The 26,635-nt window shown below is 41.3% G+C and overlaps 1 protein-coding gene across 3 annotated transcripts in view; it reads right to left on the bottom strand.

The window, feature by feature from the left end:
- GPCPD1 (glycerophosphocholine phosphodiesterase 1) overlaps positions 1-26,635 on the bottom strand; it is a 68,791-nt gene that overhangs the window by 16,416 nt on the left and 25,740 nt on the right. For all 3 annotated transcript variants that reach the window (XM_032779067.2, XM_032779066.2, XM_032779065.2), the window contains exons 6-13: positions 24,882-24,923; positions 23,296-23,419; positions 17,687-17,921; positions 13,945-14,107; positions 9,059-9,191; positions 8,757-8,811; positions 2,260-2,352; positions 352-429 (exon numbers count right to left, since the gene is read on the bottom strand). In XM_032779067.2, coding sequence (XP_032634958.1) covers positions 352-429; positions 2,260-2,352; positions 8,757-8,811; positions 9,059-9,191; positions 13,945-14,107; positions 17,687-17,921; positions 23,296-23,419; positions 24,882-24,923 — 923 coding nt within the window. The remainder of the gene's footprint in view (positions 1-351; positions 430-2,259; positions 2,353-8,756; positions 8,812-9,058; positions 9,192-13,944; positions 14,108-17,686; positions 17,922-23,295; positions 23,420-24,881; positions 24,924-26,635) is intronic.

Here is a 26,635-nt window from a genome sequence, read left to right as displayed (position 1 = left end):
TCTTTCTCTAAGAATATCCCTTTTTATTAAGTTTTTGGGAAAGTAAAGGGGATCCACTTAGTCATCTACAACTAAGAGGTAATTTTTTGTGCTCAGTAATTCATATGGCTTAATATTTAAACTCCCATCTTGATATATAGCTAGTCTTCCATAAGGAATGTTCTCTGCTAAAATTGAAAGGAAAAAAAAAAACAGTCAAATGCTTTTAAATTACTTATTGTGTAGTACATTCAGAGCAGCAGCAAGAGCTCTCTCAGACTGTAACTATTTCAAAATGAAGGTCTGATATCCAGTTTTAATAAAAACATCTACTGTGCAGCAACATACCAAACTAGCCTACCATGCCATTACCTTTAATAATTGCAGTTGGTCATATGAAAGTTCTTTTACTGGTATCTCAAACAATTCCAATGGCTCAGCATCGCATTTCTTGGAAAAAATATGTATTTGACATTAAATGTTGAAAATGCACTAGAAAAGTATGATAAGCAATACACTTATTTCAAGACAGACATCACTAAAGCATTTAGAAAAGCACACTAACAAATATGTTGTTTACCACTGATAATGTTAGAATAGCACTTTATCAATTTATGGATGAGAAGACCAGTTTTAAAAGTGGCGTTTTGATGTGCAAAACAGTAACTGTCTCAGTGCACTTAGTTAAGGCAAAAGTAAGATTTGCAAGCACAATTTAGGACTTAATTTTCAAGTGGTGAACTATGCACCAGGCTGTTGTTGTACGTTATTAAAAATTCTTGTAACTGCCTACATTTGTTCATTAAAAAAAGATTAATTTATTGACATTACTCTGCATTCAACTTGAAGTTCACAAGATGGAAAGTGTACAATGAAAATTCTAAAACCCCAAACACCTCATTTGACAACCCTTCCAAATTTTTGTTTTGAACATCTCAAAAACACTGATAAAGAGAACACGTCCTGGTTTTCATATGATGTCCTAGTGTCCCAAGAACTTCTTTCAAGACATCTGTCCCCATTTTTCATTTCAAATGTTCTCCCCATTCCAACTAAAAAGTTTTTGTTCAAACATTGCTATACTGATTTAAGATGTTTTGTACACCCATTTCAATCAATCACATACGGAGTGCACATTTCATGCCAACCACAATTCAAAGCCAAAGCTTGTCATGTGTCAGGTGACAATATTGCAAGACGAGTATAAGGAGTTGATAACCCTGTCTACTCAGTGAAAAACATTTGCTCAAGCTTTCCAGGGGAAAGGGGGTGCAGAACTGTCAAGTTCTCCACCTTCACTTCCTTCTTCTCTATGGATGTCAAAATGTAGAGAAGAGGAAAGAAAGTGTAAGACATAGGGTTCAGCCTACCTGACTTGTTCTGCTGGCCCATGTGGATAAATCCAATGAGATAATGTGGTGCACTCAAGCATTTTGTGACAAACTCTGCCACAAAAGAGCCCCATTCTTATTATGAAATCTATAGTAACCTTTTTCATGCACAATATTCAATGGTCTGTATGCTATGAAACTTGGAGGTTTAAGAGAAATTCTATGTCTGCTGTAAGATTGTGCCCTCCTTAGTGAATTTCTACCATAATCAGTATGCACTATAACAGTGTTGCTCATGCAATGAGTCACTTACAGGGGCCTCGAGGATTATACCCTTACTGTGAGAAAACAGTAGAACCGTTTTGGCAGGTGACTGAAGAAACAGCTTGCTTCCAGGACCTTTCTTCCTGCTACTATCACTTCTGCCTTGGCTATATCCTTTCTGGCATACCACTCAACCCCAGAGAAGTTCTTCAGCCCTAATTTTCCTCCCCACAGAATGTTAAGTACTAAGATAGGGTAAGCAGTGCTTCAAAGGGCTGAGAAGACAAAAAAAGGCCAAAAAAATCCAATCTGTGACAATCTATTATGGCCACAAAGGCTTGCAAGATATGGTAGATTACAGGAATTTCCTGCTATTTTGTGGGTCATGGACAAGAGGTTGAGAACCACTGTACTACAGCATGGAAGGAAGTATTTCAGATCACATATCTGAAGGGCCCCTAACGTCAAGATAAAGAATTACTATTAAATTAGCTCATCTTTTGTGATATATTTTCATACAAACCCATCATTTCCAATATATTAAGACTGTATTGTTTGTTTCCATTCTATACTTTTTCTGAGTTACCGAACTATTTTTACAAGACACCTTGGAATTTCAATCAAATAATTTGAGTTCCAGTAATTGTCACACTAACAGAAATATGGCCAGCACATTCATATATACCTTCTTCATAGCCATACAACAAGTAAGATCGTGATATACAACAGGCACATGATCTTTAGAAAGATGTACATCAAATTCCACAAATGCTGCTCCCTGCAGAGAAGAAAGAAAAAGAACTGCATATAAGAACTCGAGATAGTTCGGAAGAAAGTTTTCATACTTATAAATTTTATATATAGCATGTCAACTGAAACAGAATAACTACAGTAGCTGAAGAAAGTTAGAGTTCAGTACAGCATTGTAGGGAACTATTGGTTATATGTTGACCAAATTCTTCAGTTCAACAACTGATAAAAAAACAACATACAGGAAAAAATATTTAAATAACCAGTATGCAAGTCTGATAGCTATTATTTATGCAGTCTCTTAAGGGTTCAAGTGTGTGTCAGAGTATTATGCACTCTTCACTGAAGAAAAGCCATGAGAGGAGATACACTTCATATACTGAAATTTACATGCCTTTCCCTGCTCTGACATATAAGCTAAGGTCTGCTCAAAGGGGTGATTTCAGATACTGAAATTGCTGATGAGCATTCAAGTATTAGTTAAAAACTAAAGCAACAGCATCAAATAAATAAATATAACTTATTTGGATACAGCTAAATTGTTATTTTTTGTTATAACAATATAAAAGCACTTAGAAAGTTTGTTCCTTTTAAATAAGAAAGCTGAAGAACAACATGTGCTGCTTTTATTAGAAAAGTCAATTGAAGACCAGTTTTATTTTTCGTTGATTAAAAAGGAATTATTCAGAAGTAAATCAAATCCTCTGAAGGTAGCACTCATCAAAATTCCCACACCTGGATCATATGTTCTCTCTCCATTAGCTTTAGAAGCTAAATAGAAAGTCCAGGGCATTCCACTCTCTCTCTCAGAAGGCTTATTTATATAGTACCTTCAGAGAATTAATTTTTTTAATTTTCCCTACATCCAATGCTTCAGAAGACGGAAAGACAGGATCCTGATCTACAGACCACTGCTGTTTTTCTCTCCATTGGTAATTCCTGTGTTCCCATCATGGTCACCTGTTTCTTACTCTAGCCACCAAGATAACATCAGTACAGGTGGATCAGTAAAGAATAAAATAGAATTAGAATCAATTTCCATTTCTTGAAAACTTAAGTTTCATAGAAAGACCACATCTCCACTGGACTAAACAGGAACTTTGTTTTAAGTGAATGACTAGTATCAGCGTTGGCTAACAAAAATCCCTAACTCTGAGAGAAGAAGTTACTCACCTTGTGCAGTTTTTCTAGATGTATGTCCCTGTAGGTGTTCCACTATAGGCATATCTGCATCCCTGCGCTGCTGATCAGAGAACTTTGGTAGCAGGGTCCGTTTAGCCTGTGCATGCACCATCTCCTCCCCCTAGTATGCTCTGCCACAAGGCTAACCAGCATTGTGCAGACGACCTTCCTCAGTTCCCTCTCTACTGCTGAGTTTGTTATGAGAACTCTGAAGTAGAGGGGAGAAGGGTGGGCATGGAGTACCCACAGGGAAACACATCTCAAAGAATGATCACTACTGCACAAGGGAAGTACCTTCTTCTAGTAATGTCCTCATAGATGCTCGACTGTAGATGACTCCTGAGCAGTATCCCCCACTGGAGACTGGGACTTCGGAGTCGAATATATTTACGGATGATAGTACCCTGGCGTCAAATCTGGCATCTGCAGCAAAGTCCCCCAGGATCGCAGAGAGTTCTGCAAAGGTATGTGCAGATGTCCAGGTACTTGTTCTGCAGATGGTGACTAGCTGGGCTTCAGTGACGGACACCCTGCAGAGACAATCGTCCAGGTATGGGTAAATAATAATACCCTGGGACTGTAGGTCGTTGCCATTACTGAGAAAACCTTGGAGAATACTCTGGGGACTGATGAGAGGCCAGACGGAGTACTCTGAACTGATAATGGTCTTGGCCTAGTGTGAATCTGAGGTATCGTCTGTGACTTGCATGCTTCCACATTTTGATCATACCATCTTGAAGGTTGAGGGACGAGAACCAGTCTTCCTTTTCTAATGCTGGAATAATCAAGTATTGGGGATAGCTGTGTTAGTCTGTATCCATAAAAACAACAAGGAGTCTGGTGGCACCTTAAAGACTAACAGATTTATTTAGGCATAAGCTTTCATAAAAAACCTCATCACCAAGGGGACCATATTGAACTTCTGAGCCTTGACAAATTTGTTCAGTGCTCTGAGGTGTAGTATGGCTCTTCAATCTCACTTTTTTTATTGGGTATCAGGAAATAGCAAGAATAAAAATCTTTGCCTTTAAGATGTATGGGCACTTGCTACAGGACTCCTACACTGAAGAGATAGCTTATCTCTTGTCGTAGCAGGCTCTTGTGAGAAGGGTCCCTGAAAAGGGACGGAGAAGGGCATTAAGGGCTGGGAGGGAGGTGAAATGGATAAAGTACCCATTTTGAATAATTCTCAGCCTCCGACAAATGGGTGCTAACTGTTCCCAGGTGCTGCGGAATGCAGTGAGTCATCCGCAGGGATGAGCAAGGTTTTCCAGCTTCAGATGGTACTGAGGAGAGTGGTCTGATGGCACCTCAACCAATCTGTCAAAAATGTCATTTTGAGGTAGATGGCTGTGAAGAAGCAAACTGAGAGCCTGAAGGTTTCTGTATAGGGAACCTGGACTTCTTTCTTTGGGGTTCATATGATCGTTGAGATAAGTACTGTGATGAACGGAGTCTGAATGAAGGTTGAGGAGTATATTTTCTCTTCTAACCAGACATGTAGATTCTCAACGTTTGAAGAGTAACTCTGCAATCTTTAAAGTGTGGATGGAAAGTGTCTTCTCAATGAACAGTTTTGAAACTTCAAACGGAAGGTCATCCACAGTTGTTTGCACCTCCTTGCGGAAACCAGATAAGTGCAGCCAAGAGGCTCGTTTCATCACAGCTGCAGTAGAGATGGACTATGCCACCATGTCAGCTGCTTCAAGCGCAGATTGGAGTGATGTCTTTGCCACCAATTGGCCTTTATTAACAATATTTTTAAAATTGTTCTTTCTGAGAATTTGAGAGCTGCTCAATAAGGGAATTTAGTTTTGAGTAGTTTAAATAACCATATTCTGCCAATAAGGTTGATAGTTTGAATATGGAATTGCAGGTTGGCCGATGAATATGTTTTTTCCCCCCAAAAGATCTAGACGCTTCCAGTCCCAGTTGTAGAGGGTAGATCTGAGATGGTGCTGGCAGCCTCTTGAGTTCACCATCTCCACGAATTAAAAGGTAGGTCAGAGAAAAGAAGCTGTCTCTCTTTTGCTGGCACATAGTACTTTTTGTTGGCCCGCCTGCATGTTGGTGGGACTGATGCAGGGGTCTACCATATGAGTTTGGCAGGGTCCAAGACAGCCTCGTTAATCAGGAAGGTTACTCTGGACAAGGTAGAAGAATGTAAAATGTCCACTAGTTTATGGTGTGGCTCAGTCACCTCTGCCACCTGCTGGGCCAGCTCCTCAAAAAGCTTAAAGTAATCTGTCAACGATAGTGGAAGGTGCATCACTGTATTGTCTGGTGATGATGAGAAATTAGTCTGGGGGGTAGTTATCTCCTGTACTTCAGCCTCTTGTTCCTCTCTTAATGGTTCAGGGTCTTGGATGCCCTTGATGTGGCAGCCAAAGGAGGGTGTCTCCATGACTCTTGATAGGCCATGCTAGAGCTATGGGAGGCATAATGTCTGTGTGTCTGACAACAGTCCCAGTAGGGCCATTGAGAAGATGGGAAGGGGCCCCATGGTAGATATCATGGCTGTCCATATCAGGGAGGCTGCAGATCAGAGGGGCAGTACAGTTGAGGTCCATACTGGAAATGGGTACTGTAGGATGGGTGAGAAGAGCGGCAAGAGACCACATCCTCTTGTTCACTATCCAACTCAGTACTTGAAAATGGGGGTGCATTACATGATGTTGCCTCGAAGTCTGGCGCTCTAGGTGGACTTGTACCGCGGCCCAGTACCAAGTAGAGGTGAATCCAGTAGAGCAGGTTAATAGATGCCTTATGCTTGTCCAGACCTTTCAGTGTCTGACACATACCAGAAGTCCCGTTGTGCCTAAGACATCATTACTGGTGGCGGTTGACAGTGCCAAGATGTCTGCACCAAAGGAGACTGTGATGTGGACCTGATAGTGTAGTCCATCAGTGTCTAGTGTGCCAAAGACCATACTGATGCAGGCCGAAGAAACCTTTCCCATGGCAGATTCTCTGGATTTCTCACGCCTTGTTCATACCGATGATTCCTTGCCTGTGCCCATATGGTCCTTATGCAGCCCAACATGCTCTGTCGAGTTGATACTGTGTGAGCTTTAGGTACCAGACTTGGATGTCTTCAGTGCTGTCAATACTAATACTGAGCGAGCCTGAGATTGTTCTCAGCTCGGTTGGGCCTCACAAGTGGGACCTCACTGCCCTTTTCTTAAAGGCCTTGTGTGAGTGGCTCATGGTTGCCTTCTTGGGCTCACTACCCTTAGATGTAGAGGGCTGTGGTGAGGCTTCCCACCTTCTGGGGTCTTGGCACAGCTCTGAGAGTGGTTGAAGGGACACCTCCATTAGGAGAAGCTTGAGTCTCAGTTCTCTATCCTTTCTGAATCTGGGCTTTAGTTGTTGGCATAAAACCACACTTCTGGGGAATATGGTCCTTTACTAGACAGCAGATGCACTGAGAATGTCAGTCAGTCATCTGGATAGATTCCTTGCAACTGAGACACTTCTTGAAGCCCAGTGAACTGGGCATACCCTGTCCAGGGGAGTTCCCTAGACAGGGGGTTGAAGAAAGACTAAGTCTAAACAAAGCATATAAAGTTTTTTGTTGTTGGGTTGTTTTTTTTTTTGAGGGGGGTGGTGGGAAGAGGTTGATTGGTAAATAAAAGATAAAGGAGAAAAGAAAGGGAAGCTCCAAAAGGTAGCTAAAAATTAACAATTCTAAAGAAGTTAAGATCCACTAACGGACAGCGAAAGCTCCCTTGCTAGTCCAGGTGGTTGAGAAGAGTTTGCCCACACAACTCTGGTTAGCCTCATAGCAGCGCGGGGGGGGAAGGAATGGCGTGGGGGAGGCAGGACATGCAAAGGCCAAACAGACACAGCTTTCAGAGTTCTCCAATCGGCAGTGCAGGGACATAGACAAACCTACAGCGGAGCACCCAGAGGGACACTCTCAAAAGAAGAAATAATAAATCAGACTTTCCTTAAAAGTCCTTAACATGAATATGTAGTACATCTGGACTGCAACATCCCTGAAGTAGGCAATGAAACCTGCTCTGCTGCATACTACAAGCATTGACATGGCATTCAGACAGCAAGTTAACTATGCTACAGCAGAAAGTAATGCACAGAAATCACCTTTCAACTACAGGACTTCTGAGAAAACATAGTGACAAGGAAGTGACAAGCTAACAGAAAGGTCAAGGTCAGTCTGCTCCAAGCAGACTTTCAAGGATGCGTAATGCCAAGAATCTATCTCACAGCAGCATCTCCTCAAGAGCTTCATCTCATTCTCAGTGTCAAAAAGGGAGTGGGACAAGACATCTCATAACCTGCTTACCACCTTCCTTTCAGTCCCTGAGTCCATTAACACTTCTTCAACTTAGGCTGTGTCTACACTGCCACTTTCAGCGCTAAAAGATGTTAGGGGTGGTTTTGTTTTTTTAAAATCGCCAGGAACGCTCTCCACCAGTGATAAAGCATGTCTACACCACCCATGTCACAGTACGGCCATGGTAGTACTGCCGCAGCTGTGCTGTAACATGGGTAGCGTAGACATACCTATCCTCTGATCAAGATCTTTGGACAGGAAAGTCTGAATGCAACCTCTGACTAAATGGCAGAATATCTGCACTGTGAATTCTAAATGAATATCCCCAAAATTAACCATCCCACCTTTAAAAAGTCAGAGGTATTAGTTCTCGTTGAAGACAAGTAAAAATTACATTTCAATATAAAAACACATTTTGAAAAAATGAAAGATTTAATTTTTCAAACTCATCTCCAACATGTCTTTTCCAATTAAACTCCAAGACCATAATCCTTAAAAGATTTATGCAAATCAACTTCATATACCTGACTAGTTCCCACCAGATGAAATCCTGGCCCTACTGAAGTCAGTACAAATTTATCCATGGATTTCAGAGCCAGAATCTTGCCTATTGCCTTCAGTGAGCTACTCACATGCTTACAAGTTACGCATTACGTGTGAGTCTGTAGGATTTGAGATTAGCTCTCTAAAGTTCTCCATGTGTTAGAAGCAACATCTGCAAATTTTAAGGTGGAAAGGTGAGTTTGAGAATGAAAGTCTAAAGTGAGCTTATAAAAGAAAGTAACAACCATGCCTATGGAGTTGCTATTAAAGTTCCATACTTTGTGTATTTGACTATTTTTTTCTTTTCACTTAAGATTTTCCTGACTGAATTGCTGAATCACTAGATCCTTAACACAACATATCAGATGTATTTTTACAAATAGCTTGTTTCCATATACACCCACACATACATGGCTAGCAGCATTCCGCAGAGAAGCAACAGTGTTCTCCTGAACTTTAGCAAGTCTGAAATAGAAACAGAGGGAAAAATTGTTAGGAGTAAGACAGTGCACACACACACACACACACACACACACCCCGGCAATTTTAGTTTTAAAGGAACACTCACATTTAGAATAAAATCACTTAAAATCTGCTACGAGTTTTTCATAAAAATTGACCTGGCAAACCTATTTACACAAGTGGATACCTACAAAAATGAAGTATGTGGGACTAGACAAAATATCACAATTCAGGTACACATTTAACTTACTTGGTAGTTGTTGTAGAGTTTCCTGCACCCCTATGTCCAACATCTAGTGTTGTTCTTGGTCTCCAGTATTTAGCATATGAAGCTTGCATATCACAACTGTATCCTGATATCGGCTTTATAATTATGTAGTCCACTATAAAGAAAACACATTGTTTTGAATGTCATAAAAAGGTGATGGTTTTAATAAAGCAGTCTGGCTATATCTCTGGAGCAGATTCAGAGCCACTGCACTTGAGAATTTACTGCAAGTCTACAGAAATTTCCTGATGTACAACTACTATGCACACATGCTAGGAAATTATCTTTAAATACCACCACAGACATCTTAAAGTGAAAAAAAAAGAAATTAAGTAAGTTAATTTCTAAGGTCTGGTCTACACTACGATTTTTGGTCGAATTTAGCAGTGTTACCTCGATTTAAGCCTGGACACATCCACACGATGAAGCCCTTTTTTCCGACTTAAAGGGCTCTTTAAATCGATTTCTTTACTCCATCTCTGACAAGGAGATAGCGCTGAATTCGGCCTTGCCAGGTCGAATTTGGGGTAGTGTGGATGCAATTTGACGGTATTGGCCTCCAGGAGCTATCCCAGTGCTCCATTGTGACCGCTCTGGACAGCGCTCTCAACTCAGATGCACTGGACAGGTAGACTGGAAAAAAGGCCCACCTTTGAATTTCGTTTCCTGTTTGGCTAGCGTGGCGAGCTGATCAGCACAGGTGACCATGCAGAGCTCATCAGCACAGGTGACCATGGAGTCACAGAATTGCAAAAGAGCTCCAGCATGGACTATACAAGAGGTACAGGATCTGATCGCCGTATGGGGAGATGAATTCGTGCTAGATGAACTCCGTTCCAGTAAACGAAATGCCAAAACATTTGAAAAAGTCTCCAAGGGCATGAAGGACAGAGGCTATAACAGGGACTCGCGTGAAAATTAAAGAGCTCAAGCAAGCCTACCAAAAAACCAGAGAGGCAAGCGGCTGCTCCAGGTCACAGACCCAGACATGTCACTTCTATGATGAGCTGCATGCCATTCTAGGGGGTGCAGCCACCAGTACCCCAACCTTGTGCTTTGACTCCATCAATGGAGTAGGATGCAACACTGAAGCAGGTTTGGGGGATGAGGAAGATGAGGAGGAGGAGGTTGAAGATAGCTCACAGCAAAAGAAGTAGAGAAACTGGTTTTCTCAACAGCCAGGATCGGTTTCTCACCCTGGATCTGGAGCTAGTAACCCCAGAACCCACCCAAGGCAGGCTCCCGAACCCTGAAGGCAGAGACAGGACCTCTGGTGAGTGTACCTTTGTAAATATTAGACATGGTTTAAAAGCAAGCATGTTTAATGATTAATTTGCCCTGGCATTTGCGGCCAGTACAGCTACTGGCAAAGTCTGTTAACCTGTCTGTGGATGGAGCAGAAATCCGCCATGGACATCTCCAGAAAGCTCTCCTGGATGTACTCTCAAAGCCTTTGCAAAATGTTTGTGGGGAGGGCAGCCTTATTCTGTCCTCCATGGTAGGACACTTTACCATGCCAGGCCAGCAGCACGTAGTCTGGAATCATTCCATAACACAGCATATGGTCCCGGTGTTTGCTGGCTTTCAAACATCCGTTCCTTATCACTCTCCTGAGGATAACACTGAGAGATATCATCCATGGTCACCTGACTGAAATAGGGTGATTTTATTAAGGGGACATTCAGAGGTGCCCATCCCTGCTGGGCTGTTTGCCTGTGGCTGAACAGAAATGTTCCTTTCTGTTAGCTACACAGTGGAGGGAGGGGTAAAGCGATCATCCCAGAGAATTGGGTGCGTGTATGGGGGGGTGGGGGGTGTTAAGTTGGGTTTGTGCTGCACGTTAACCTGCAAACCGCAGCCCCTCCTTTTAAACTGCCAACTCATTTTAAATGGCCAATCCAACAGCTGCTTGGAATGGGAAATGCAAGCTCTGTTGTTCGAAACCATTCCCACATGTTACGAAGGTTAAAGAAGCCAAAAGACTGTGGCTTACCATGGCTGCCTCCAAGTCGAATTCTGTTGCCTGGCCCTGTGTGAGTGATTTCTCACACCAAACCGGCAGGCCCTCCCTCAATAAGAGGCAAAATGCGACCTTGTAACTAAAGCACATGGTGTGTTATGTAATGTTAACAACAAGGTTTACCATGAGAGAGTGTACCCATTGTTCTATAAAATGTCTTTTTAACTATCACTCTCCCCCTTTTTCCCCCTCCACCAGCTGCATAGGTTTCTCCTTCCTAGAGGCTAGCGAAGATTAGAAGGCGAAAAAAAAAATGCACTCAGGATGAAATGTTCTCTGAACTCATGCTGTCCTCCCACACTGACAGAGCACAGCAGAATGTGTGGAAGCAGACAATGTCAGAATGCAGGAAAGCACAATATGAATGTGAGGAGAGGTGGCAGGCTTAAGAGAGTAAGTGGCGGGCTGAAGATGATAGGTGGCATAAGCTTGCTGACAGAAGGCAGGAGTCAGTGCTCAGGCTGCTGGAGGTCAAACTCATATGCTCCAGCGTATGGCTGAGCTGCAGAAAAGGCAACAAGAGCACAGCCCACCACTACAGGCCCTGTGTAACCAACAGCCCTTCTCCCCAAGTTCCATAGCCTCCTCACCCAGACGCCCAAGAATACGGCAGGGCGGCCTCTGACCACCTAGCCACTCCACCCCAGAGGATTGCCCAAGCAACAGAAGGCTGGCATTCAATAAGTTTTGAAGTGAAGTGTGGCCTTGCCTTTCCCTCCTACCACACTCTACCCAGTGCTTCCCTCCTCCTCCACCCCGCCTGGGCTACCTTGGCAGTTATCCCTCTATTTACGTTATGAATTAATAAAGAATGCATGACTATGTGGCAACAATGACTTTATTGGTTCTGCAAGCAGTGATTGAAGAGGGGAGGGGAGGGCGGCTAGCTTACAGGGAAGTAAAGTGAACCAAGGGGTGGGGAGTGTCCATCAAGGAGAAAAACAGAACTTTCACACAGTAGCCTGGCAAGTCATGAACTGGTTTTCAAAGCTTCCCTGAGGCGCACCACATGCTCCTGTACTCTAACCGCCCTGGTGTCTGGCTGCGCGTAATCAGCGGCCAGTCGATTTGCCTCAACCTCCCACCCCACCATATACGTCTCCCCCTTACTCTCACAGATCTTGTGGAGCACACAGCAAGCAGTAATAACAATGGGAATATTGGTTTCGCTGAGGTCTATCTGAGTCAGTGAACTGCACCAGCGCGCTTTCAAACGTTCAAATGCACATTCTACCACCATTCTGCACTTGCTCAACTTATAGTTGAACAGCTCCTGACTACTGTTCAGGCTGCTTGTATGGCTTCATGAGCTATGGCATTAAGGGGTAGGCACTATAGGTATTTCAACACCTCCAACAGTTATTTTCTGGTGTGGGAAGAAAGTCCCTTGCTGCAGCTTTTGAAACAGACCAGAGTTCCTGAAGATGCAAGCGTCATGTACCTTTCCTAGCCATCCCACATTGATGTTGATGAAACGTCCATTGTGATCCACCAGTGCATATAGCACCATTGAAAAGTACCCCTTTCGGTTTATGTACTGGCTGGCTTAGTGCTCCAGTGCCAAGATAGCGATATGGGTTCCACCTATCGCCCCACCACAGTTAGGGACTCTTCATTGTAGCAAAGCCATCCACTATGACCTGCACATTTCCCAGAGTCACCACCCTTGATATCAGCAGCTCTTTGATTGCGTTGGCTACTTGGATCACAGCAGCCCCCACAGTAGATTTGCCCACTCCAAATTGATGCCCAACTGACCGGTAGCTGTCTGTCATTGCAAGCTTTCACAGGACTATCGCCACTCGCTTCTCAACTGTGAGGGCTGCTCTCATCTTGGTATTCTGGTGCTTCAGGGCAGGGGAAAGAAAGTCAAAGTTCCATGAAAGTGCCTTATGCATGTGAGAGTTTCACAGCCACTGGGAATCGTCCCAGACCTGCAACACTATGCGGGTCCCACCAGTCTGTGCTTGTTTCCCGGGCCCAGAATCGGCATTCCACGGCATGAACCTGCCCCATTAACACCATAATGTGCACACTGCCAGGGCCCGTACTTTGTGAGAAGTCTGTGTCCATGTCTATGTCTTCATCACTCTCACTACCGCGCTGCTGTCATCTCCTCGCCTGGTTTTCCTTTTGCAAGTTCTGGTTATGCATATACTCCAGGATAATGCGCGTGGTGTTTACAGTGCTCATAATTGCCGCAGTGATCTGAGCGGGCTTTATGATCTCAGTGCTGTAGCGTCTGCACTGAAAAAAGGCGCAAGACGATTGTCTCCCATTGCTCTGATGGTGGGAGGGGCAACTGACGACATGGCTTACAGGGAATTAAAATCAACAAAGGGAGTGGCTTTGCATTAAGGAAAAACAAACAACTGTCACACAGAATGGCCCCCTCAAGGACTGAACTCAAAACCCTGGGTTTAGCAGGCCGTTGATTTCACGGAGGGAGGAAGGGAGGGGAGAAGCAAATTAATACAAAACAAAGCGGGTCTATTTCTTGTTTTGATCCACTCCATCTATCTTTTACATCCTAGACTGGCAGCAGACGGTTCAGTATGACTACTAGCCATCTTCACCTCCTGGGTGCTTGGCAGAAGATGGGAATGACCTGGCTGAGTCACTCCCATCTCTGCCCAGGACTTAATAGACTTAGAGCATTTTGTGTGGGGACACACACAATCGATTGTATAAAAACGATTTCTAAAAAAACAACTTCTATGAATTCAACACAACACATTAGGCTATGCATTCTGAAATCATTGGATTAAATGGCCAAACGCGGCACTTTAACAAAACTGTCAGTCTAATTTTAAGGTATGTTGAAGTTCTTGTTTTGTATCAACCATACCTCTTACTTTTCCAATGGTTTTTCTTGAACTTCTGCTCATAATAGGAAGTGTGAGAATTCCAGCACTCTTTCCCAGTTCTGCAATCATGGAGGATAAGAGGCATGCAGTACCCACATGGCCTGGAAGTTCATCTCCTTGTAATACTCTTTCGCTTAGATCTTCCTAAAAATGACAAGTATTAGGTTTTATTTTTAAAAAACAGAAGAAGACATTAAATTACGGCTACATGTATGAATGACAATATAAACTCTCCATAGTCATGGAAACTCTGCCTGATGAGCAAATGTAGACAAGCACTGATATAAAATGAAAAAGATACCCCTCTAGTGTGCTTCATTATGAGATCCCTCTTTTTAAGTTCAAATGTACCTGTGTTACACACAAACCTGACCTCATTGTTATTGTAAATTATCAGAAATATGAAATCTGAATTTGATAGAACTGTAGGAAAAAAAGTTGAGACCCTTACAGAATTTCAGCCGCTCTTTTGGTTTGCATAGTTTATTTTGGCTTTATGACATACAAAGCCCAGTATCTTACTCAGGGCTTATAGTTAAACTAGGTTATTAAATATATGATTACACTATATACAGTATTTTTCTGGGGGAAGGAAAAGGTCAAAGGGTATGCAAACAGAAAGGACAGTTACCTGTTCCATAACTGGCGTTCAAGATCTCTTGCTCATCTCTATTCCACAATAGGCGTGCGTGCTCGCCACATGCACCGGTGCCGGAAGTTTTTCCCTCAGCAGTACCTGTAGGGGGAGCGCTGCTGTGACCCCTGGAGTGGAGCCACTATGGTGCGCTATAAGGGGATCTACGTGCTCCCCCCACCCTCAGTTCCTTCTTGCCGGGCCAACTCTGACAGTAGGGAAGGAGGGTGGGATGTGGAATAGACATGAGCAACACATCTCAAAGAACGTCAGTTACGGAAGAGATAACTGTCCTTTCTTCAAGTGCTTGCTCATGTGTATTCCACAGTAACTGATTACAAGCTATGGGTGAGGGAGGTTGGTAGGAGTTTATGGATCCCCTGGCTGGAGCACAGCCCTACCGAAAACAGCGTCATCCCTGGCGTGGGAGACTATCGCATAGTGCAACGTGAAAGTGTGTACGGAGGACCAGGTACCTACAGCGGCCCTACAGATGTCCTGGATAGGGACGTGGGCCACAAAGTCAGCCGATGAGGCCTGAGCCCTTGTTGAGCGAGCCCTTACAATAGGTGATGCGGGAACCCCTGTTAGGTCGTAGCATGTTCGGATGCACGACGTGATCCACCGAGACAGTCTCTGGATGGAGATCGGTTGGCCCTTCATGCGCTCTGCCGAGGCAACAAAGGAGTTGCAAACACCTAAAGAATGGCTTAGTCCACTTCAGGTAAAAGACAAACGCCCTGTGCACACTGAAAGTATGGAGGCAGCGTTCCTCGCTAGAAGCGTGTGGCTTAGGGCAGAAGACAGGTAGGAAGATGTCCTGGTTCATGTGAAAGGCGGAGACCACCTTGGGGAGGAATGTGCATGTGGCAAGCACGCATACCTACCGTGGAATAGACATGAGCAAGCACTCGAAGAAGAACTTTACTTTAAAAACTCATCCAAAGAACTCTAAAATCAATTTCAATAAGGATATTTCATTTTGTACATGTACTGAAGTCATCATTCTTTAATCTTCGAGAGCACTTATGGTCAGATGTTTTATAGAAGATATTGGTCAGTTCAAACTCACGTTTCCACTTAAAGGTAAAAATCTTTGCTGTTTTTCAAGTATGGCATAAGCCTCTTTTAAAATGTATATTTGCAAATATTTTGTATCTAACTGCAAACGTTCATATAATAACTGCTTGATATTGTTATATGAATAGTATGTACAAGTATAGCATGATCATTTGATGTTAAACTAATTACTAATTCAGGAAGCTATTTAAATACGCTCATCCATTTTTGGAAGACAAGAATTCTCTCTCCAAACTCTGTTAAGAGTCAGTGACTTAATTATTGAAGTTGAAGACTTTATAAGCGCTATTTAATTTTTAAAAAAACTGTTTGAGGACTAAAACGTAAGAAACAGGAGTGTTTGGACCTTTTAAAAATAAAATAATATATTCCCTGTCAAAAATCTAAAAACTGAAAGACTGTAAAAAAGTGGACTAAATTAAAAAGAAACTTTTGAAAGTTAGTTTTAAACTCACCTGAATCTTTCCTGCCACAAAAATACAGAAAATTAAAGAAATGTTGTATATGTATTAACAAACTATATATTCTTAAAGATGAAGGGGCTCCTAGAACTACAATGAAGACATGAAACCAATTAAAGGGTGACAGCAATCAACCTGAAATCTAAACAAGCTTGTGTTTTCTCTCATAATTTTATAGAAATAGGAAGGAGAAGAGTACAAGACTCCGGAGTGAGTAACCCTCACACACATCCTGTTACTCTGCTTAGACAGCAAGCACTTTGCAACTCATCCTGTCCATCGCTACAAACAAGCTGCCACAGACACCCCAAAACTTTAACATGGACTGGTGAGAGAAAGTTAACTAAGACACTGCCAAACTATTGGATTAAAAAAAACAACAAAACACTCTTGTAATGATTTTGTTGGAATAGTGAAATGCTGTTGTAACTTAAAATATTAGTAGTTTTACTCCTGCTAATCACAAAGTGGTTAGTCCATGTATTCCTGGACAGAAGATAGATGATAAACAGAAATAAATAGCGGGAGTTACATGGATTTAAGGTTCTTAATAAAGATTAACTGGCCTGTCTCAAGACAGGGTCCTTAGATGGTTTCTTCTAAGTAACTGATTAAAATATCTCTTTGATTTCATAGACATAGTTACAGTTGCTTCTTTACCAACTATAAATGGACTGGTTATTTATTAATAACCAACAGGTACACCTGCCCTGAAATTATTTTGACCATCTATAAACATTTAGTTAACTACAAATATACTGAAGAGTCACAATATATTGTTGATACAGAAGGGATTGTAATGGAAGTAACCAGTTTATCACTTGCTCTCTCATCACTTGCATTTTGTTTAATATTTTCTTTTTGGTAATAAAATAGCCCTGGTTAACAGCAGTGATTATTTTGCTTGGTTTTAAATCACAGGGACTGCTAAGGTATGTAAAGAACTCCTTGACTAAACAGTGGGACCCATACCTGAGCTGGCAGTAAGTGAAACAATTAGGAAGAACTGGCCTACTATTTCTTTCCTTTTCTGGACTAGTGGCTCTCAACCTTTTCAAACTACTGTACCCCTTCCAGGAGTCCGAGTTTTCTTGAGTACTCCCAAGTTTCAGTTCACTTTAAAACTATTTGCTTACACAGACAAAAATGTCACAGCACACAATTACTGAAAAATTGCTTGCTTTCTTATTTTTACCCTGTAACTATAAAATGAATCAATTGGACTATAAATATTGTACTTGCATTTCAGTGTATAATATATAGAGCAGTATAAACAAGTCACTGTCTGTATGAAATTTTAGTTTGTACTGACTTTTTCTGTAGCCCGTTGTAAAACTAGGCAAATATACAGATGAGTTGATGTACCCCCTGGAACACCTCTGTGTACCCCCAGGGATACAAATACTCCTGGTTGAGAACCACTTATCTGGACTAAATATTTTTAGTCATTTTTTAAATAAAATTGCTAGCTGTTCAGCAATCTAAAATTACCCCTTCCTGCACCAAGGACTCATCACTTCCTAATATACATGCCAGACAAGTACTCACTTCAAAAAAGTCAAAGACTAATTCCAAGTTATCTGGTTCCATTGTCTGTATGCTGTATTCTGTCCATCGATCAGGCTGCAAACCATAACCACATTCTGGTTGAGTGTGCCGAGATTTGTATTCAGTATCACTTATTAAGGAGATCTCCAGAGTGTTTGACATTTTCTGAACAACAGTTTTATCTTGGTTGTCATCGTCGTGATCTTCCTCCAAGCCTTCTAGAGTCAGTTTCACCCTATGCACCAAAAAGAAAAACAAATCAGATGCTAGAAAATCAGTGAAGCATCTTCAGTGACAGCAGCAACTCAAAAGCCTACAAAATACTAGGTCAGGAGATGTAGTAGGATTCTGTCCCACAAAAACGTTATATGCCACTGTATTACCTATATTTCCCTAAACATAGTGATGACCCAGATCTCAAGGCAACATTAGTGGGATAATACTTCCCTACTCCTCCCATCCTGGAGCCACTGCTCTCTAGTTATACTTTCCAAAAGCTCTATAGATTTAGATTTTAACCTCATAGCTTATGCTCTTGCACATCACAAAAGCTCAAGACACTGGGTAAGATTTTCTAAAATGCCTATGTGACTTAGGAGAATTGGAGTTGTCTACATGAGTTAGCATGCAGCAAGCCACAGTGTGACTCTAGAGTGTGGTAGTTTGCCACACTCTAACATGCCAAGTGGACATGCTACTCTGCCCTAAAAGCTTTGCAGTCCCAAAGAAGAGGATGTCAAAGCGCACTATAAAAATTTTAGTGTAGCAGGGTCCACATGGCGAGCTAGTACATAGCAAATAGCATGCTGTAGACTCACTCCCTGGCTTGCGGCATGCTAATTCACCATGCAGACAATCCCTAAGGGTATGACTATGCTACAAACTAGAGGTCTGGTCTGCAGCTCATGCACACCAACCCACATCCTCTTTCATCTGAGCTAGCATGCTAAAAACAGCATAGGCACAGCAGCCTGGCCATTGGCAGCACAGGCTAGCTGCTCAGTACAAAATGGCACCCTGGAATCCCCACAATCAGCACTGTACAAAACATACCATAATCATGTCACAAAGTATACCTTGTGAGGTATCATTTGAGAAGTCATGATCTGTTGAATATTACTACCTCGTTGGATTGTGTGACTCTGAAGATATGAAGTATTGCTATGTGTGTGTTACTGAAATACGTCGTAAAGTTGGGAGATGCCTACAGCCAGCCTTTCAGTGGCAACCTAGTAAAACAGATTTACATCAGGACCAGCCAGACATTTGTTGATTGCCACTGAGAAGAATCCACTCTCCCAGAGACTCCTCAGAGAGGACGCATACACAATTGGGTCTGCCTAACCCCCCATCACAGCAAGGATCTTTCTAGCAACTGGAAGCAGAGGAGAGGGACAGTGACATCACTTGGCCTCTCTCCTCCATCTCAATACCTCAAAGATTGTCCAGAAGACAAAGACTTTGAACTGGGGAGATTGGTCCCAGGCTGGGAAGGAAATGTATTGGAACTGTAAGCTCCCTGTAACATCTATTAGGGTGAGAAAAGCTGTTTGATTCAAACCTTACTTAGTCTGCAGAATTTTGACTGGGAGTTTATTTTTATTTCTTATGTAACCAACTTTAAGTAATTATAAGTAGTAGCCATAGAGCAAAATCGATCTTTCTGTAGTTAATAAACCTGCTTTATCTAAAACAGCATGGTTTAGGTTGAAATGTTTAGAGAATCTCAGCTCAAGCTAACAAGGACTGTTACATGTCAACTACCCCTGCTGGAAAGGAGAACTAATTAATGAGCTTGCACTGTCCAAGAGAGTCTTGAGCAGTGTAAGACTGTATTTGCTGGTGCCTCTCTCTGTATAATTCATGAATGATTGGGAAAGCCTTCATGCAATTTAGCTGTGCTTGTGGGTCTCCACATGCTGATGGCTGGGCGATCACAGCACCTGGAAAGGTTCACTGCTTTTCACTGGCTAGCACTGCATCATAAGTGACAACCCAGACTAGAAAGTTAAGGGGGCACAACAGTCCCACAGTTTCAGGTTGTAACCCATCACACAACCATAGGGTTCAGGCAGGTTTGTATCTGGGATGGCTAGACTGTACCCACCACTGCCCAAGCTACTGCAACTACGCTGCTATTTTTAGCATGCTATAGTTCAGATGAGAGCTAGCACAAGTACATGTATGCAAGCTTGGAATCACACCCCTCACTTGCAGTGTACATGCAGACTGAGTTGCATACTTTCAGAGAAACTTAGGCTCTAGTGACTACATTCCATTTTTCAAAAACGATTAATTTTGACTTATAAGTGCACAAGTTACTTTTGAAAAAAATAATTACTGGATGGTTTGAAAAATTTTCCCACTGTCTGAAAGTTAGTAATCTTACTGAAAGAAGAACAAGAGTACTTGTGGCACCTTAGAGACTAACAAATTTATTTGAGCATAAGCTTTCATGGGCTACAGCCCACTTCTTCAGATGCGTTGGCTGTAGCCCACGAAAGCTTATGCTCAAATAAATTTGTTAGTCTCTAAGGTGCCACAAGTACCTGTTCTTTTTGGAGATACAGACTAATACGGCTGCTACTCTGAAACCAATCATTGCTGACTAATTATATGGGTGCCAGAGTGAACAGATGGCCTCCTTCAGGAGATCACTACCAACAACCTAAAGGGTCACCCGAAGGTAACTGAAGACTAGGGTAATGGTCACCATCAGCCCCTCAGCCTTGAGCATATGACAACTGATGTATGAATATGCACGCACAAGTTCCTTAATATTCCTAAAGTCAAGTAATATAAGAAGGTATATGCTGTGCTATTGACAAGCCACAAAGATAAACGCAAAGAGTAAACCTCAGATTATTTTTAAATAAAACACAAAATTTAACTGAATGTAGTGCTTATGAAGGTTCCCAGACTGAAAATAGTAAGTGGTCCTGCATGGAATGTGGAGAATTCTCCCTGGCTTCCAGTGTGCTGAATTCTGGCAAACAAAGTTGCATCCAGCAAACATTATCATTCCATGAAACAGGTTTTCTGCCTCTTTGCTTCCTATCAAAGGAAGTATATATAACCAGGTTCCGATCCCTTTCTCAGTCCTTTACAAAGAAAGCAAAGTAAATAAAAAGCTATTTCACTCAGTGGTTACCCCCCCCCCCCCCAAAAAGTCCATATGACACTAAAAGCAGCAAACAAATCCCACTGAGAGAATGCTGCCAGTATAGAGCCTTTACATCAAATCTGTAACTTCAATACCACAGAATGAAAAATCTCAGTCCAGAAACTGAAATTAACCCTTCACTACAGGACCCCGGACAGTGGAAATGGCTGCCACAAATCACCTTACTTGTGCCGTTCTGACTATCCAATGGATTTCAGACTATCCATCCGTTCATGTACCAGAACTCTACAGGTCCTTGGCGCATTATACACCTCTTCTGATATTTAGATCACTTAACACATGCAATTTTTGCTTCTAAAAAGAAAGTTTTTGAGTATGGAACTCTATGAAAGGTGTCTCAATGCACCCATTTCACTAAAAACAGCATTTAGCCATCCAGATCTAATTGAAGATTACTGCCAGACCTATCAGGCCTCCTGTGAAAATTAGTCTAGGTATGAGTCATGAGACCAAGCTTTTGCAAAATGATCGAATTGTTACATGCAGATTTACCTCCTTTGTCTGACCTGGCACTGCCCAGAATTCCCAGTTTTGGCAGGGATATCGAGCTGAGACATCTTTATTAGAGTTCTTATGAATCCCAATTTTATGGGGGGTTGAGGGGGAGGAGAATAATGTGTATTCAATCTGCCATGCACATCAGGACTTTGATGACATGAATGGTCCTAGGCAGCAGAAGAACCGATGTACCACAAGGAAAGAAGTTCAAAGCCTCTCCCTGCCTTCCTGAATTGCTAACAAGCAGCCAGCAAGGAGGTCCTTGAAGTAATCAGCAAGCAGGCAGTGCACTGATTCTCAGGAAAACTAGGATCCGGATTCAAGAATTACCTTCTCTCTCTTGCATGCCCTGCCAACAGGGTGCCCCAGGAAACACTGTAAGGTGCTACAGTATTGGGACAGAGCAAGGACATATTAGGTGCAATTGTTCTCAGTAAGGCAATTACCTCTCCAGTCTCATGACAAGGTTGAGCGGGGTAGGGGTTTGGGAAGGCGTCCCTACCCTCTTAGCCAGGCGTTCATTATGACAAGGCTCTCAAATTACGGTCCATGATCTGCAGATCACTTGCTGGTGCTATGTGAAAAACTAGCTATTCACATGATGTGGGCTCAGTATCTGACTTCCAGCAGCTAAATCACACTGAGTTAAAAATACGCACAATTTAATTTTTTTTTCCATGTAAACAAGTATAACCCAATCCTCTAAACAATTGAAAACTGGAAGGCAGATGGTCAGCATGATTGAGAAATGGGAGGAAAAATGACACCAGATACGTTATTTTAAAAGCTGGAGAACCGCTGCACTATCAAAAGCTGTATAAAAATATCTGACAGCTAATTGCACTTAACACGATCAGACTTTAGCACTGCATATATATAAAACTTGAGAGATGAATCACATCTAATCACTTAGTTTATACTTTCTTTTTTTAGGGCTAAGGGAAATTAAGACAAAGGGATGTGTGTGTGTACCTACTGTGAGAAGCAGTCCGTTTACTTCTTGGTATATGATGCTATAATACTTGCTACAGAAAAAGCTGTTTTATCCAGCATGTTGGTGGAAGGGGGGAGGTGCTGGTAAGTGAAAAATACTGGTTAACTAAGAGGAAAGGAGTTTGGGTGCAGGGCTTGGGTGCGGGATGGGGTGCAGGCAGGGGCTCGAGACAGCCGGTTGGGGCACCTCCATCTAGAAGTAGCCAGGATAGGTTGCCACTTGTTGGGAGCCACCTGAGGTGAGTATCCCCCAGAACCAGCACTCACCCCCACGGCCCATGCCAACAGGATTATAAACTGGAATTTCAACAAAGATCAGAAATGCTGGTTTATAGAGCTTTCCAGTTGGTGAAGTGCTGGATAAAACAGCTTTTACTGTACACAGATTTTTTTTGGAGTTTGAGGAAAGGGACCTATTAAAATAACTTCTTATAAAAATATAAAGACTGAAAATGGACTAATACTGAAGTAGTTCTTTCATCTAAATCTACTGCTTCATTTTTTCATACAGAGAACTCTTTCAATATTCAATATTTAATGAAGAATCTCAAATATAGCTCTGAACAAAATCAGAGGACTACAGTAAAAATCAACTGAAGTAAAGATTGTAACAGCTATTAATTTTTTGCACATTCATCTAAATCAGAATGCAGTATTAAAAATACCAAATTAATTATTTGTATCATTTGACAACACACGTAAGGATACATAAATATCACATGTATGACAGTATTTCTCCCCCCCACCCCAAGTAGTTGTAAAATAGGTGGGATGCTAACATACATTGTGGCCTCTTAACATTTCTCTTTTGAACAATCAAGTTAGCAATGGGAGAAGCCTGAGGAAAGCAGCACCACTGATTTAATGTTATCAACAGATGTGAACTTGTGATGGAGCTTAACATTACAAAAATTGCAACTTATGATGATCTTACCTAAACCTAGATTTTTTAAATTTATTCTTGGATATTGAGACAGGTGGTTTTTCAGAATAATGTAGACGTAGTCTTATTTCAGTTTGACAGGACAGCCACCCAGAATCCAGAGTCTCAACACCATCTGGCAAAGTAAACATGATGAAAAGTAGTAACAGTTATATACAGTCGAAGAGATTTTCAAAAAAGAAACATACATCAATATAATTAAAAACAGAATATCGGTATAACTTTGAAATAATGTGATTTCACATAACTAGTTTCTTTGACAGAGTCCACCATACCTTGTAACCAATGTTCCCTCTAATTTTTTCCACCCATGTGCAGAATAAATATGTGAGTGTAAGTGTGAGCTGGTTAGAGGTAGAGAAGAATCCTCAGCTTCTCAGAATGAGGAAAGTAGTGCAACAAGTGGGGCTGCCAGGAAGGGGTGCAAGGTACCAGCTATCAGATGAGGTTCTGAAATTGGCTCTGCAGGTCTGAAGCTGCTGAGAAGCAACAGATTACTGTAGCAATGAAGAGAAGTGACAACTTTGGGGACAGGAGCAAGAGAGGTAGCTTGGGGGGAGGGACAGCATAAAGCAAAGACAGGAGAAGACAGAAGTTAAAAATTTAGTGGAAGGAACAGAACTGATGTGTAATGAGTGACAGAGTAATGTCAAACTTGGATAATTTTGTAAGTGTTAGAGGGCTGAGCAATGAGTGAATGGTGGAGGGGCTGTGAGATGTGTGAAAAAACAGTTGTAAAGTAAGGGAGAACTTGGTATGAAGCCTGTAAGTGTGGGAACATATATATGAGAGCAATCGGGGAAGTAGCATATTGATGGCTGTTGGCCTGATTATTTAGGCAGACTGTCCATGTTTGTTCTAAGGCTGGGCTAAGAACTTTGCCTAAACTGGAAAGTTTTGAAATTTTACAAAAATGGGCTTAATGGGTATGTTCAATTTAACATTACAAATTTTGACAGTTAACAGAGCAGGAGAAAGCAGTGCAGGATCCATCCTTTAACACAGAGATGACGAGCACACAGTAAATATGGGCCACTGAAAAATGCCACAAACCCACGATGCACCATGATCCACTCTGCCAACCTACAAGCGCTAGCGGCAGAAGGTGGTGAGGAGGATTGTGGGATAACTACCCATAGTGCACTGTTCTCACTGTTGATGCTAGAGCCCCAAGTGTGGATGGGCTCTGGTGATGGAGAGAGAGTATTATAACGCTTTTTGATAGTCAATATAACTTTTGTCAACATAACTCTGGGGTGTAGACAAGACCTAAAAGATATTACCAAACCTAACAGCTGACACACAGCACCAGAAAGGGGGAGGATCTGGGGAGGATGAAGATCATGGCCAAAACACGATGACACAGCATCTTGTGATCAGTGGAATCTCCCCCTGGGACGTGGCTAGTGCTCTTTGCCCTGAAAAGGGCATCATCAGTCGGAAGCAGGCCCTCAGGCACCGGCAAATGTTTTGTTTAACATGTATAATTTCATTATATTTTTCATCACTAACACTTGACTTCTTAAAATTCATACATGCTGGTAAGGATTTTAAAGTAATTAATACATCCTACTTACTATGGATTCCAAACTGTCCATCATCAACAGTGATGTCATTTTCTATAATTGAAGGGAGGGGAAACAGAAGGAAACTAGTTAGTACTCTTACCCTACACAGAGTCAAATGTCAAAATTGAACTACTGTATTTAAAATTTACAAGGAAAAAAGTAGACAAAGAATAAGCATATTTATCGCAAAATTCTATTAAATGCATTCTAAAAGTTTGGTTTTCTTGTAGTTCACACTATATTGCTAGTATTCTCCATTGCTAGTGTTCAAGATCCATTTAGTATTATATATGTTGACGGTGTTTAAGAAACATTTCTTAAAAGCATACAAGCTTTTTGCTATGAAAAGCTTCTAAATCACATTAGTCATAATTAAAATATTATTCTGTGCATCTGACAGACCCGTTTCCCTGGAACAAGACATTCAAAATGTTTCTTCACTTTTACCCTACTCAAAAAGGTTATAAAAGCAGGAAACTCAGGAAGTATGCAAACTCGCCAGCATAATCATAACCATTCAGATCAATAAAAAAAACCTAAAATAATCAACCTTTCTTTCTCAAAATTTTGAAAACCAAATTTGACTTCATCATATTTTGCCAATAATGCCATTAGCCTTTTGTAAAAAGCACCACAATTCTGCCCTCAGTCATTAAACAACATTTTGTGGTGTAATGACAAGTTTTCTATCAGCATTAACAGGCTGACATTTTTGTGACAAAAGAGATGTTTTATTTTTTCTATGAACTTGCGAAGAATGATTTCTGACCGCAAAAGTTTCCACACAGCTCTAGATCTCCAATATCCAGGTTTCACTAGATCAAGAAAGTACTTTTTCTTTAAAAAGACTGTTTATAAACAGCTGCTATATTAAATAAATAGATCCCTAGGAAGTTCATTTATTAGTACTTTAGCTTTCCTAGGAAATTATACATTTTAAATAATCACCCCAGAACTCACAGGACCAATGTATTTTTTTCAATGACTACAGGGTTAAAAAGAATAAAGTTGAATATTACTTAAAAATTCAAAACTGTTCAGAGTAAGGTAAACAACTGTATTAGAGACAAAGTTCAGAGGGTGGTATATAGACCAGAATATTAATTGCTGACCAATATATAGAAAAAACAATTTCCTAAAGGAACAGAAATCCTTAACTGCTCTAATTCACAAACTAACTAGTATGCAACAGTAATCCCTTATGGTACACATGATTAGTCCTAAGAAATATTTAAATAGAAGATTCTAACTAAAGGGTACACACTCTCCAGGAGCCAGAAGGTATTTAATCTATGTAGAATGAACTAATACAGATTTAGGAAACACTGGCCTTCTGATATATTTGACAAAAATATATGTAGAAAAGTGCCATCCTATGGCTGATAAAGAGATCTGAACTACATTCAATGAATGATTTCAATCACTTTTAAAAAAGAAAGTCTGGATTTCAGAAAACTCTTAGGAACTTAATCAAGTTTGTATTGTATGTCCCTACAACAAAAGGGGATTTCTGATATTTACAGTTAGAAAAAAACTCCATCACCTTGAATTATGTTACTATTGTTGTTAGTAATATCTACTTAAGTTGCCAACTCACTGGAATTAAAAATCGTCTTAAAGTTTACCACTGAAACTTCATATGAACAAGGACAAGGGTAAGTTCACACCCTCCCCTTCTCCACACTTCTTTTAAAAATATAAGTATGGATCCTCAGTCTCAAAGAGTGACAAACATTAAAAAGTTATGTTAACTCCAATTTAAA

This window comes from Chelonoidis abingdonii, chromosome 3 (genome assembly GCF_003597395.2).
Source record: "Chelonoidis abingdonii isolate Lonesome George chromosome 3, CheloAbing_2.0, whole genome shotgun sequence".
Classification (NCBI taxonomy): domain Eukaryota; kingdom Metazoa; phylum Chordata; order Testudines; family Testudinidae; genus Chelonoidis; species Chelonoidis abingdonii.
The sequence above is the reverse complement of the archived record's forward strand: the minus strand, read 5'-3'. Positions and strand labels throughout refer to the sequence as shown.